Source organism: Brienomyrus brachyistius, unplaced genomic scaffold (assembly GCF_023856365.1).
Source record: "Brienomyrus brachyistius isolate T26 unplaced genomic scaffold, BBRACH_0.4 scaffold69, whole genome shotgun sequence".
Classification (NCBI taxonomy): domain Eukaryota; kingdom Metazoa; phylum Chordata; class Actinopteri; order Osteoglossiformes; family Mormyridae; genus Brienomyrus; species Brienomyrus brachyistius.
This window is the reverse complement of record NW_026042344.1, coordinates 737,501-750,982: the sequence shown is the minus strand read 5'-3', so window position 1 is coordinate 750,982 and position 13,482 is coordinate 737,501. Positions and strand designations below refer to the sequence as shown.

Here is a 13,482-nt window from a genome sequence, read left to right as displayed (position 1 = left end):
AGTATTAGAGTAAGACTTTTGTTTTTTTTTTTAAAGCTTGCACCCAGTCACCTAGACTTTTTGCAGACCTTACCTTTGGGCCCCGGTAACCCAGGCTGTCCTGGAAGGCCATCGAATCCTGGTTCACCAGGCGGTCCTCTGAGTCCTATGACACCCGGGGACCAAATGCCGGGCTGCCCCACAGCGCCTGGCCTCCCCTTAGCTCCAGGAATGCCTGGAAAGCCTCTATCTCCAACGATCCTAAAGCTGCTGTCACCCTGCAGTGACAGAACACAAACACATTATCTTCTTTGTCATACACAGGAGCAAGCAGAAAGTGTTTCCAACCACATCAAGTAGGTTCATCGGGGAAGAAAGTTCAAATTTCTACATAGGAAACTGTCTTGTTGGTTTGTGGGTGATCATGTTTTCCCAATACGCAGTTTATGGCCATATGCATGATACCGCGTGCAGAAGCTGACAAGACAACAGGAAAAATTACATTAATACTAATCATCTGCAGAGAAGCTGAGAAGAAAAGGTCACAAACTCACAGGTGGTCCTCTAAGCCCAGGAGACCCTGGAAAACCATCTCTTCCAGGTCTCCCAGCATCTCCTGGAGCTCCACGCAGTCCCGGAAAACCCAATTCCCCTTTCTCAACCTGACCAAAGGGGACAAAGGAATCTCCCTTCTCCCCCTTAAGGCCAGGGTGACCTGCTGGGCCAGGGGGACCCTAGAAATAAAGACAGAGACTATAATCAGGGCCGTTATGGTTAGTTAAAAACAAGGATATATATAGTAGGGGCACAGACCCCATCTGAAAGCTGATTGGCCCCTGGAGCGCCCCCTCCCGTCATTCACTGATTAAGAGCAACCCATTGGCTAATGATAAGGTTTACCCCTGTATATGAATTATGGCCCCTCTTATGCCCCCCACCTTTAAAAAAAATCCTGGAATGGCCCCTGGTCAGTGAGCTGCTTCACACCTGCAGGGTTGGAGCTTCGAATCCACCCCTGCTCTGTGTTTGTGGAATTTGCATGTTCTTCCCATGAGGTGGGGGCTGACATTGCCTGTAGTGTCTGACTGTGTGTCACCTGTGATGGACTGACCTCCACCCAGGGCTCTAAGCATACCCAGCGCTCTACACTACAATGCATCCCCAGTAACCCTGCGAGGATAAGCGTTTGGGAGACTGATTGATGGATGGATGGATGGATGGATGACTCAAATTATTCAAACATTATCAGCATTTAATCTGTCACAGCATCGCTTTTTTATCTTACCTTTGGACCAGGATGTCCGGGGAGCCCCTGTGAGCCGGGGTTCCCTGCATCCCCCTTCCGGCCAAATGACCCAGGTGCCCCAGAGGGACCCTGTTCTCCTGGAAGTCCTTGGAGTTCAAGAGTCCCGTCCCCAAAACAATTGCAGTCCCCTTGCTCTCCTGAAAAGTTCAGGAGTGAAAATGGTATAGGAAGGACAAAAATGTAAGTTTATTTGTACAGCAGACCTTTCTATAGTCAACATAACATTCAGACAGAGGCAAGAGGCCAGATATCCATCCATCCATTTTCCAAACCGCTTATCCTATTGGGTACTTCCTATTCCGGAAGCAATGGGCACGAGGCAGGGAACAACCCAGGATGGGGGGCCAGCCCATCGCAGGGCGCACACACACACCATTCACTCTCACATGCACACCTACGGGCAATTTAGCCAATTAGCCTCAGCATGTTTTTGGACTGTGGGGGGAAACTGGAGTACCCGGAGGAAACCCCACGATGACATGGGGAGAACATGCAAACTCCGCACACGTGACCCAGGCGGAGACTCGAATCTGGGTCCCAGAGGTGTGAGGCAACAGTGCTAACCACTGCACCACCATGCCGCCCCAAGGCCAGATATGTCAATAAATTATGTAGCCAGACAACAAGGTACATTGGTGATAGCAAGAATTCATTAACTGATGTAATTAAGTGTAATTATTTAAGAGACAGACAGTAAGTAAAATTTGCTATTAATCATTTACAGTAAACATGTTACTTAAAGTTCTCCAGTAAAAATACACATTAATCATGTCCTTGTACTCACCTTTAATTCCTTTGCTTCCTGACAGTCCTGGTGTCCCTCTTGGTCCAGGCTCGCCAATCGGGCGTGGTCTCGGTATGGCTAAGGAGGCGGGCACAAAAACACCCAAACAGCAAATCAGACAGCTGAGGGGGTGGGCCGGCACACAAACACCCAAACAGCGAATCCCATGTCAGCACCACATCATAGGTTCTTATTTGGTCAATAATTACATGTAGCCTGACATCCACATCTAACTTCTTTTTTTTCTCACCTAGTAAATCAGTTTTGGTTGTTGGTCAGTGAAGTGTATTAAAAAATTAGTGACAGAAGACTGCAGTTCATAGTTAACTTTAATAGGCATGCTAACATTTTAAAATGAACTTTTTGGGTAACTGGTAACTATTTTTCTAAATACGTTAGCATGATAAAGAAATTAACCTTATAAAAGTAGACATCTGACAGCATTTTCTGAATTTCTAGCACGCTAAACATGGTTCTGTGATTGAAAATACCAAAGGTCAAATCGTCGTAATCAAATTACTCTTTCTGCAAAACCTTAAATACATCACTATTCACAAGCAAAGATCACAAATTTCTCCGCTAGTTTGCAGTCATGATGTACTGTGTAAAGAAATAAAAAATACGGGCCGCAGAGGGTAAACCCATCCATCACACAGGAGTTATCATTTAAATATGATGGCTCAAAGTCATTCGTGCATGTTTCTAAATGCGGGAAGAAGCCAATGAGTGAACAAGAGAGAGAATGTGTATTAGATGACAGGGAAGCCATGACAGGCGAGTACAATTTCAAAGTCAAGTTATAGAAGCAGCACAACAGAGAATTTTTCCCCTGCTGCTAAGCCTGTAACGCAAACAAAGTCCTCTGTCCTGAACCAGCCCAGAGACATGATGAGGCTGCAGAATTAATATACTCCCTTCACTTTAACTTGCTGGGCGGAGTGGTGGCTCTGAGGCTTGGGATCTGAGCAAGCAACTGGAAAGTTGCTGGTTTGATTCCCATGAATGCCCAGAGTGATTCTAATTCATTGGGCCCTTGAGCAAGACCCTTAACCTGCAATTGCTTCATCCTGGGTATGACATTAATCTACATCCAGCCCAATATGGAGGTCCTCCAATTTACATGGAAAAAAATTTATTGGGGGTTGGTGGCAGGATTGGCACTCCAGCCACCAGAAAAAAAAACTCACATTGATCAATTCAGAGTCTGGTGGTGCTGAGGTATCGCCTGCTGCATGGCTGCACTCAGGTTCTCATTCCTGAGGTGGTTTGTCATGTGGTGGGAGAGGCAACATGCTGTCACCAGTGCATGCTTCGACTTGGTTATCATACAACTGCCTTTTATTTGGGATTTTTTATTTTACTTTGTCGTTTAACATTTTTGGAATGCTGAATACTGCAAACATTATATATTCCTTTATGCCAGGGATCTCCAACTCCATCTGAGCCACACCTGTTCTCAGGCAAATACCAGGAACAGGTGTGGCTCATCAGAAGCCGGGTAGGATAGAAACCTACTGGATGGTAGCCCTTCAGGACCCTTGAAGACCCTTGCTTTATGGATAGTTGTATACAAACATTTTTGCTAAATACTTCTTTAGAGGCTTTCCTGTAATGGATCGCCAAGTGTTCTCAAAGTGTAGCTTTAAATAACCAATGTCCAAGCGGTATCTGCTGTTGGATTATGGACCTTTTGCTTTCACCTACAACATTTGTGCTGTATAATGTGCTGGCAGCGTGCTGTTTGTACCATGCTGTCTACCCTACAAGTGTTATGGTAAGAACCGTGATCCCTCCGCCATCCTCCCGTCCAAGTGGAAAACACCGATTCATACCCACCTATCCTCACATGATCAGACCACTCCATGCAGTGAATGTTCAGTAGTGTTTACATTTTCACTGGCTTTGGATGTGAACCGAAACCAGTGTTTGGCAGTTGTGAAACACTGCAAATTATCCACTGTAATCACACAGAAGTGGTCTCAAATACCTTGGTGGGAGTTGTAAGAAGAACTACAGTGCATATCATTGAACAGATTAATCGAAAGGCACTTTGGATTGACCATTACATGTAGAGGGGCTGTATATACAGTACACTCTGCGGGTTACGGTCCAGAGTCTCCCGTGCATTTGGGGGAGCTCACCGCTTTGATCCTAATACTCTGTTCAATATCAAAAGACGAGAAGCCATTTTTGGGCATAAGGTCTTTGGAGGTTCCCTGTGCTTTCAGGAGTGTGGCTAAGGGCAACAGAGCCAGCGCGTCAGGTCACACATGTCGGACATATTCCGAAGCTCAATACTCTGACATGCACCAACAGGCGAGCAGTTCCACTATATGAATGAGGAATTCACCTCTAGATGTATAACAGTACGCACCTGGTGGACCTGGTGAACCAGGAGGCCCAGCCAGGCCTGGCAGTCCAATGCTTCCCGGCAAACCCTCATGGCCATAGGCTGGCTGCCCTGAGCTTCCCTTCTCCCCTTTGACCCCTTTCAGACCTGGGAAGCCCTGTTGCCCCTCGGGACCTGACATGAATCATTGGACATTGAGGTGTGGAGGCAGAAGGGCAGAGACAGACGGATCATCACCAGGTGGATCATCAACAGCATTGATCAGTTTTCAGTCGTCATGTTAATGTGTTCTAGTAAGGAGCATTACCTGGGTACAAAGAAGAGGTGGCCCCTGGTGGCCCCGATGGGCCTGGGAAGCCAATGGGTCCCATATCACCGTGTGGACCAGGGGCACCGTCGATGCCCGGGTCCCCAGGGGGACCTTCAGCCAGTGACAGGGTAACAATGGAACAGGTCATGTAAGCATATAGCCATTGAGATGAGGATAAGATGCCAAGACAGTATCCAGAAAGGATATTTTAGTGTTGGTCATGGCTAAAGGTCACTATGGTGCAAATGAAATAAAATTCAGAAAACACAAAAAAAAAAAGTTTCAATTTAAATTTAGTTCAAGATGCTGAGGTAACCAACAAGAAACATTGCCTACTTAATTTGTAACGTGGATCATCTTAAAATAAGGCTTTTATGGGGGGGAGATTATGAGTCAGGTTGGTTGCCGTACTTACCTTGTATAGGTGGTCCAACATGGTAGCTAGGAGGTCCGGGGAAGCCAGGATCTCCCTGGTCCCCCTGAAATCAAACCAATACACACTCACCAGCTGTACAAGAGTGCTCACTTCATATCAGACACATCTCATTGGAGCCAAGAGTGCTTTCAAGTCATGTGGATTTACCAGTGGGAAGGTTACAAAAAGGTCAGAGTGCGTAAAAATACCCAGGTATCACTCACTTTAACTCCTGGAAATCCTGGCTCTCCAGGGAATCCTGGAGTTCCTGCTATTCCCTGTGTAAGGACAGTGCATGCATTCAGCCAATCATAAACACGTGGGCAGCGAGGGGGAAAGATTCATGTCCAAGGAGGCATTACTGGCCCACCTTTCTGCCGGCAGGTCCATGCTGTCCAGAAAAGCCAGGATCACCCTGGGGAGGGACAGAAGAAATTACCAACTGAAATCCCAGGGCCCAAAGAAAGTACATCATATTGGGGCCCCAATATGTTCCAAATATTTTTTAAGGCCCCTGTCACTCAGGGACCCTTGGAACTTCCCTACCCTTTACTGCACCCCTGCTGTCAGTAGCTGGTATAAACACCTATATTTACTTGCTACTATACAAAAATGCAAGAATTTATGCTGGAGAGAACCTGAACAAGCATGAGGGTACAAAATCTCTATAAACACAGCCGTGGACCAATCGGATGAGGAAGCAGAGATTGCCACTGTAAGCCTGGGTCTCCATGCATTTCTGCAGTACTATCTGTGTATCATGCTGGCAGGTACATCGCATGGGTTTGGAAAAGGGGACTCACCCGTCCTCCAGGCAACCCAAGGATGCCCTTCTCGCCTGGCTCACCAGGATATCCGAAAGGTCCCTAAACATCACACACCAGATCACAGGGTACGTTTGACACGATGTCTGTTAGGTCACTGCAAATACTTTCCAAATACTTTCCGGCTGGAGAAGACACAACGAGAAAGTTACCGGCAGTCCTGGAGATCCAGGCACGCCTGGAAAGCCCCTGAAGCCTTGGTCACCCTGCAGGATAGAAAACAGAGGCAATGTGACGATAGCTGGCAAAAGGGGCAACGCAATGCTCCAGCCATTATCCACAACTGCATACTCAGTTCGGGCTCAGATACTTATTCAGTCAACTATTAAATTCATAATGGATGTGCTATCTGTCCCCACACCAACAGTCGGCCTCAGCTTTTGATCAGGGGCTACATGTATCACAAAGCTAATTTGTTCAATTTCCATTCCATTGCACTTCACCTTAAAAACCAATGAAAAATCACATTGTGCGGGATTTGTGAGGCATAGCTTGCCTATGGAGCGTGGAGACCAGAGAACCGAGGAATGGGCCATACACCACTGTCTCTGATTCTTTGTTTACTGTTAGCAGAATCTGAGGAATTTCTAGACTTCACAAGCTTCAGCTTGCCCACAGCATGCGCGACACTGCACATTCACCTAAGCCCACCATGTCTGTCAATATCCGGATGTAATAGAAATTACATGACAGACATGGTGGGCTTAGGTAAATGTGCAGTGTCGCGCATGCTGTGGGCAAGCTGAAGCTTGTGAAGTCTAGAAATTCCTCAGATTATGCTAACAGTAAACAAAGAATCAGATCTGTGATCTGACTATGGAGTGTAAATCTCAGCTGTACAGAAAACGTGTCAACCAGCAGATGCTAGGGGAACAGCAGGAAGTGGAGAATGCAGAATATTCTCAGGATGGCTACATAATGCATCTGTTTCATTACTTATACATTTATTTACAGATGCTTTTGTCCAAAGTATGGAACACAGAGGACCCGGGATTAAATACCTTCCTGAAGTGCCCAACATATGGGTAGATATGATTACACTGTTGGCCATGGGATTCAAACCCACAACCTGCTACACTTGGGCACAGATCCCAAACCTACTGGGCAATACACTGCTAAAAATGGACGCTGGATGCTGAAGGTTGCCTTAGTGATGTTCACATTCCTACTTCCCCCGATCTAACAAATTACTGAGGAGTGCAAGTTCTCTCACAGCCGAGACAAGTCCTTGGTTACCTTGGGTCCTTTGAAAATGGTACTTGTAGGTGCAGCTACTAGTGTTGTGTCCCCCTGCATTCCTGGGGGTCCAGGCAGACCAGGATCCCCCTGGAATTCAGAAATTTTCTGTTATAAATGGAACAGGACTCAAAGAAATTAAACATACCTTGTACAAAAGATGTAGGAACATATGAAAATCTCAAACTCATTACAAGCATAAATAAAACATTAATTTGTAGTATAACCATTTAATGACATGAGCATCTGCATGCCCAGATACAGGCAATTACAGCAGCTAAACAGAGAAAAGCACAAGCTCCTGGTGTCATGTAAACCGAGCCATATATAGGGTTCTTCAATGCAAAGGGTCAAAGGCTTTTAGTCTCTAAATGCTGTACTAATGAGAACAAAGCAGTCCTACAACTGGAACTGGAGAGTCAAAGGGAAACGGTGGCACCAGAATGCAGAAATGCGAGCACAAAATGAAACGCTGCCTGGGAAATATATTTATAGAGAGGTTTGGGGCTTTTTCAACACACTGGAAACTAACTAGTCTCCAGATTTGATGAGCATTCGTCAAGGACACTGGGTATAAGTCACTGTTTTTGGATGTGAATGGAGAATCAGTCTTTAGTTAAGTCTTGTTACCTTTTCTCCTCTTTCCCCCTTGAATCCAGATCCGGGGCTTCCCTGTAAAACAATCACGGATACTTGTGGTTACTGTGATGGCTTCATGCCCTTTATGTTGTAATTAGTAACCTATATGTATTATTTAAAACATGAAAAGCCAGAACAGTATTAACTTAAAATGATACTAAGGGGCTGCTGGAATCACAAAGTCCGCAACAAACAACAGAAAATATGCAGGGTAAGTACATTGCATACTCTATTAGTGCACCCACGCTTGTAGCTGAAGATAACAGCTCATAACGATGCTGCTGAAGAACATCTTGCAATAATTGGCAATAGGAGGCGATAACACACTAGAAGTCATCACACATTCCAGACTGAAAAGAACCCCCTTCTGTACAACCCCCAGCACCAGCCTGCAACCCCCTTACTGCCTGAACACTTACCGTGAGGCCGGGTGACCCCGGAGGGCCGGGCTGTCCCTGCGAAAGGCAGAAAGGTGGGACAGATTCAAGCAAAGACCACAAATGTAAGAAGTATCTAAAGGGAAGCTTACAAACGACTAACAAGTAGCTTCAGCTACAATAACAATATGACATGTATTCCTGCGAAATACACTGCTGTATTTTTATCATTTATGATTTTACGAAGGCAGGTTTTAAAAATGTTACCGTTTCTACAGTAACTAAAGAGTCTATAAAAATAAACAAAAAAAAATTGGAGCTATCAGCTGAGACAATACATAATACATACAGGAAATCCATCTGGGCCTTGGGGTCCGATAAGGCCTGGAAGTCCAATGGTACCACGAGGACCCTGGAAGAATGACCCAAGGATTATGATGCTGTGAAACACACCATAAGCGTGAAAAAGATGCTGAACCCTTAGTAGTCCCCTGGGCCTTGGGGTTACTATGGTATTAATTTAGGTAAATAAATACAATTGGGCAATAAATAATTTTACATATTTATTGCACAAAGTTGCCATAATTAGCATAACATAAATGTTAGCATAACTTGAGATATCAGAAGTCTTCTAGAATGGATCCTTAAGACCATCTGTACATTCTTGTTTTTGAATGTTTAAACAGATGAAAACCACATAGCTCACTTACGGCCAGACCATCCAGTCCAGGTAAACCAGGCTCCCCCTGTCAAGAGCAGATGACAGCTTCACATTAGACTGGAGGTCAGGACACCTGAGCCTCATGCGGGGGCTGCTCTGAACACTGCCCCCAGCCCTCCCCAGGACAATTAAGGGCTCTGTCCTAGGTGTGACTCATTTTCACAAGGCCTATGGCCATTGATGGACATAGCCTCAGTGTCTATAAATTACAGGACAACATCTACAACCAACAGAGTCAGAATCAGGCTATTTGACAGGGTCATTTCATGTCAAAGGAATCTGCTATGGTGAACTGGTTACAGAGAATATTAAGATAATATGGGAAACATTAACCTAACAGGATATTCAATATACAAAGAATGCAAATATATAATATACCATACATAATACAATAGACTGGCAGTGTTTATAAAACTCTTTAGGAGAAAAAAGAAAAAAGACATTTTTCATGTATAACAGTACAGTTGTGTTGCTGTTTTACTGCCGTTGGGCCTATTTTATGGATGCCGCACTGATGTAAACCTTCACTTCCTGGATATTTCTCAACAGGACCACCCACATCTCCTTCCACAGAAGCTAAAACAAAAAAAAACTCACAAATGTCCCTCGGCAACATGTAAAATTACTAAAAAGCATTACCCTGATGCCATGGCTCTGTCCAACATAGACAGGTTCTCCTTTTTGGCCTTTGGGACCCTTTGGACCCTGTGAGAAAAAAATGGAACAAGAACATGCAGCACAAAAGGATCCTGAAGGACAGAAGCAGACGGCACATTTCCCCATAATGGCATCCATTGTGTTTTCTATGTATGTATCTTTCTCACATAATATTATACATCCTCATCATTGGAGTTGAGTAGAGGCCAATTCTGGGGCCACTCAACAAGGCACTCTGTGGTGGTTGGGAGAGAATCTCATGTTTCAAAAACTAAATTAATAGCTAGTGAGCAGAGAAAGAATATTGAAGCTAGTTATTTGGTTTGCAGAACTCGCCATTTAAGCATCTCCTAAATTATGAACGTTTATTTAATATTTAGTCCAGTGACTGTTAGTGGCCAACATGGGGCATAATGAAATGCATGGTTGAGCGGTGGTAAACACTGCTGCTGGTCACAATATACAAGATACCCTGTCATCCAAATAATGGTAAAAGCTAAGCTGCCTTTTACAGCCCCCTGGCTTCCCACAATCCCCTGTGGCCCGACCAGGCCCTGCAGACTAAGCGGTCCAGGTTGACCCTGAGTTAATACAGAGGGAGGTAGTATGGTCATTATATAGAACTGCTACTTAGATACAAAGAAGGAATGATAGTCAGCAGTATTAGAGATGAGTAAAGAAGGCCCCTGTGTTGTCCCAAGGCATCCCTGGTCAGGTGTAGTAGTCCCTAAGCACTTACAGGATTACCCGGTGGGCCTGGATACCCATCCAGTGACCTAGGACCTGGGTCGCCGATGGTGCCATTGCAGCCGTCCAGCCCTGGAAGGCCCCGTCCTCCCTCTTGCCCTGGGTGACCCTGCAAAGGAGCACATGAGCCCACTAACAGGCAGGGGAAGGGCGGAGGTAGCAGGGATTTATATAACAGCCATCAGGTCCCCTTGTGTATATCGTCCTCATACGAAGGGTAATCAGGTTTATCGCAGCACTGTTTACGTCCCAACAGTCTCCATGGCAAACTCACCGGAATGCCGTCTGTTCCTGGAAAGCCGGGCACTCCTATTGGACCCTGCAGATGTACACACACAACACACATCATGAAATCGAGAAAGCACATATATTATTCAACTCTAATATAAATATATTGTACATAACACTCATGATGACTGTCAAACACACACATACACAGAATGACTGTGTCCACAAGACCCACCTTGTCTCCTTTAGGCCCAGATGGGCCCCTGAGGCCCATGTGGCCCATTTCACCTTTGGGTCCCGGCGCCCCCTGACTTCCCACAAACCCCTGCGGCCCGACCAGGCCTTGCGGACCCAGCGGTCCTGGTTGACCCTGTGTCAATAAAGAGGGAAAGCCATTATGTACAACTGCTACTTAGATACGAAGAAGGAAGGTTTGGAGAATTTTAATAAAATCAGCAAGGTCCTTCCTGTGGACTGGAGATAAAACATGCTGCAAATGAACTACAGTTACAATAACAAATAATCAAATTTATTTGAAGTTCAAAGTGAGAGGGTAATTCATTACTTAACCTGTACCTAATTAATCTAATTATTTAATTACGTAATTGTACCGTGATGTATGTTCTTATGTTTCTTATGTAATATAAAATTTTACTGCATTTTGTATTGTTCTTTCAAAAGCCATATGATACTCCCCACATTCTCAGGCAACCCTGCCAACAGTTTTCCCTTCTAGACACGTTTATTGAAGGTTACGGTTAAGGTATGGAAACACTCGAAATGTTCAGTTTTCCTGATGTTCCTAGAACGTCATACAACTAACACAACTACGAATAATAATATCAAAAGAAATGTAGGGCATGGCAGAGCAGTAGGTAACACAACGAGTCCCCTTATACTGCAGAGCTCATGAGTTTGAGGCTGGATGGTGTATTTGCAATATACACATGCTGCACTTTTATAAAATCATCCTTTTAGTTATCAATGATAAGAGCACAAAACACACAATAGGCAAATGTACCCATAGTACATTGCTGCATAATTTTATTATAATAAACCACGTGTCACTGAGCTCACTTTTACTTGCGCAATTAACCTCAGGGAGTGCCTCCCTCTATGTATACAGTACATTAACCTTCTGGTAAATAAGGTAAATATGTCTGTTCTCCTTAAAACAAACTGCCCAGTAGTAATCTGTCCCCTATTAAGCAGACACGCATTTTAATGATAAGCAGGTATTTGCACCACTTGCTGCTATAGTTCTGAAAGGACTGTGAAGGGCTAGGAGTGCATGTTAGGAAAGCTCTGTCAAATATGGCTCCAAATTAATCTCTTCCTTTTGCTACTGGAACACAAAATATATTCATCAATGAAGGCAAACGTTTATAACTTTCCGTTACTTTGTCAAATCGAAATGTTTTAGACACTGTCTTGCCAAAGGGCACTAATGCATAAACACAGGCACGGAGGTCTGGAGGAGGCTGGCTTTGCTTAAAAAAGGTCATCATAACAGGACATGACCAGGCCGCATTCATTCACATCTTCCTGTAGTAAAGCGTGTGATGAAGCTCGGCTGTTTGGATTAAGCCAGAGCTGGTGCTTTACTGCTGAGTGTGTAGACTGTGCAGCATAGGGCGACCAGATAATCCATGTTCGGGGGGGGGCACTTTGAGCTACTTCAGGTTTTACAAACTACTTTCAAACTGAAAGGCTCCTTTGCTAAACAGTTCAGCTCTTCTTGTGCTTTGACTGGTTTGTTTCCTTGACTGAAAGACTCATCCAGCTGTTTCACATTAGCATTAGTGACACATGCATGATTATAGGAGACTGACAAATTAGCACACAGCAAGAACTCAGAACTGAAGTGAAATCCACGTCCTTTTAATTGAAATGGTAATTTACAATTCCTGTCCCAGCTCAGAGTGTCCTGCCTGACATGGATTATCTGGTCACTCTAATGCAGCAAAAGCTGGAAACATTCCGATGTGGATCTGGGACAGTCATGTTCTTCATTTAATCAACATTGATCAACAATGCCACTGCAATCCCCTGCATGGTACTAACTGTATATTACTCTCTCTCAAATTCTCTAATTAGAGCTATACAATATCACATTGCAATGTCAAATTTCCGAGTAATATATATATATATTATATATATATATATTAAATTACACAAAATAATCTATAGCCATAGGAACTTCTTACTATCTAACAAAAGAAAGTTTCAAATAAGTACAACAGACGCACAACAATGCTGAGAAAAGCGTGAATATTGCACATGAGCACATCACCATGACGACAGTGAAACAACAAATCGTGGAGTCCTGGATTTCATTCTCAAGTCCCTTATCTAAATATGATGCTGTGACCGCTTCAGTATTAAGTTAACATCAAGTAATACAATTAATATAAAGTAATAATAGTTGCATACAATATTTATTGAAATCGTTACAATAAAAAGTGACACAAAAATCAACAACACTCAATGTCTTTGTTTAACTGAAGCAATTCAGCCTGGGCACACGGCACAAGCTAATTCAGGGACATAAAACAGTCATCTTCAGTTTCGGTGTTCTGAAGCACCTTCAGCCTTAATACAGCACCTGGAAAAGCAGCTACAATCCTGAGAAATTTCGGTGTTTAGCACATGACCTATCGAAAGAGAATCCTGACCCAATGCCTCACTGATTTACTCTCAAGGGCACCTATCCCTTAAATTTTAGTCATGTGGGTTCCAGCACGGCTCACACACATGCTTGGGGCAATTCAGAGAAGTTGATTAACCAAACTGTATGTCTTTGGACTGCAGGAGGAACGTGAAGCACCTGTGCAACATGGGAGGGCATGCAAACTCCAAACACGGGGAGTGGAGCTGTGTATCCACCCCCATAGTCTGGAGGTGTCAGA

General features: G+C 44.2%; 1 protein-coding gene across 3 annotated transcripts in view; it reads right to left on the bottom strand.

Moving 5' to 3' along the window:
* The window catches only part of LOC125725662 (collagen alpha-6(IV) chain-like), an 85,927-nt gene that overhangs the window by 24,650 nt on the left and 47,795 nt on the right, over positions 1-13,482 (bottom strand). For all 3 annotated transcript variants that reach the window (XM_049002530.1, XM_049002529.1, XM_049002531.1), the window contains 20 exons: positions 10,809-10,943; positions 10,620-10,664; positions 10,338-10,454; positions 9,581-9,646; positions 8,931-8,966; positions 8,570-8,632; positions 8,263-8,298; positions 7,835-7,876; positions 7,205-7,294; positions 6,121-6,174; positions 5,948-6,010; positions 5,515-5,559; positions 5,369-5,422; positions 5,145-5,208; positions 4,727-4,840; positions 4,444-4,593; positions 2,070-2,147; positions 1,265-1,422; positions 534-713; positions 74-257 (listed from right to left, as the gene is read on the bottom strand). In XM_049002530.1, the coding sequence (XP_048858487.1) occupies positions 74-257; positions 534-713; positions 1,265-1,422; positions 2,070-2,147; positions 4,444-4,593; positions 4,727-4,840; positions 5,145-5,208; positions 5,369-5,422; positions 5,515-5,559; positions 5,948-6,010; positions 6,121-6,174; positions 7,205-7,294; positions 7,835-7,876; positions 8,263-8,298; positions 8,570-8,632; positions 8,931-8,966; positions 9,581-9,646; positions 10,338-10,454; positions 10,620-10,664; positions 10,809-10,943 (1,774 nt within the window). The remainder of the gene's footprint in view (positions 1-73; positions 258-533; positions 714-1,264; positions 1,423-2,069; positions 2,148-4,443; positions 4,594-4,726; positions 4,841-5,144; positions 5,209-5,368; positions 5,423-5,514; positions 5,560-5,947; positions 6,011-6,120; positions 6,175-7,204; positions 7,295-7,834; positions 7,877-8,262; positions 8,299-8,569; positions 8,633-8,930; positions 8,967-9,580; positions 9,647-10,337; positions 10,455-10,619; positions 10,665-10,808; positions 10,944-13,482) is intronic.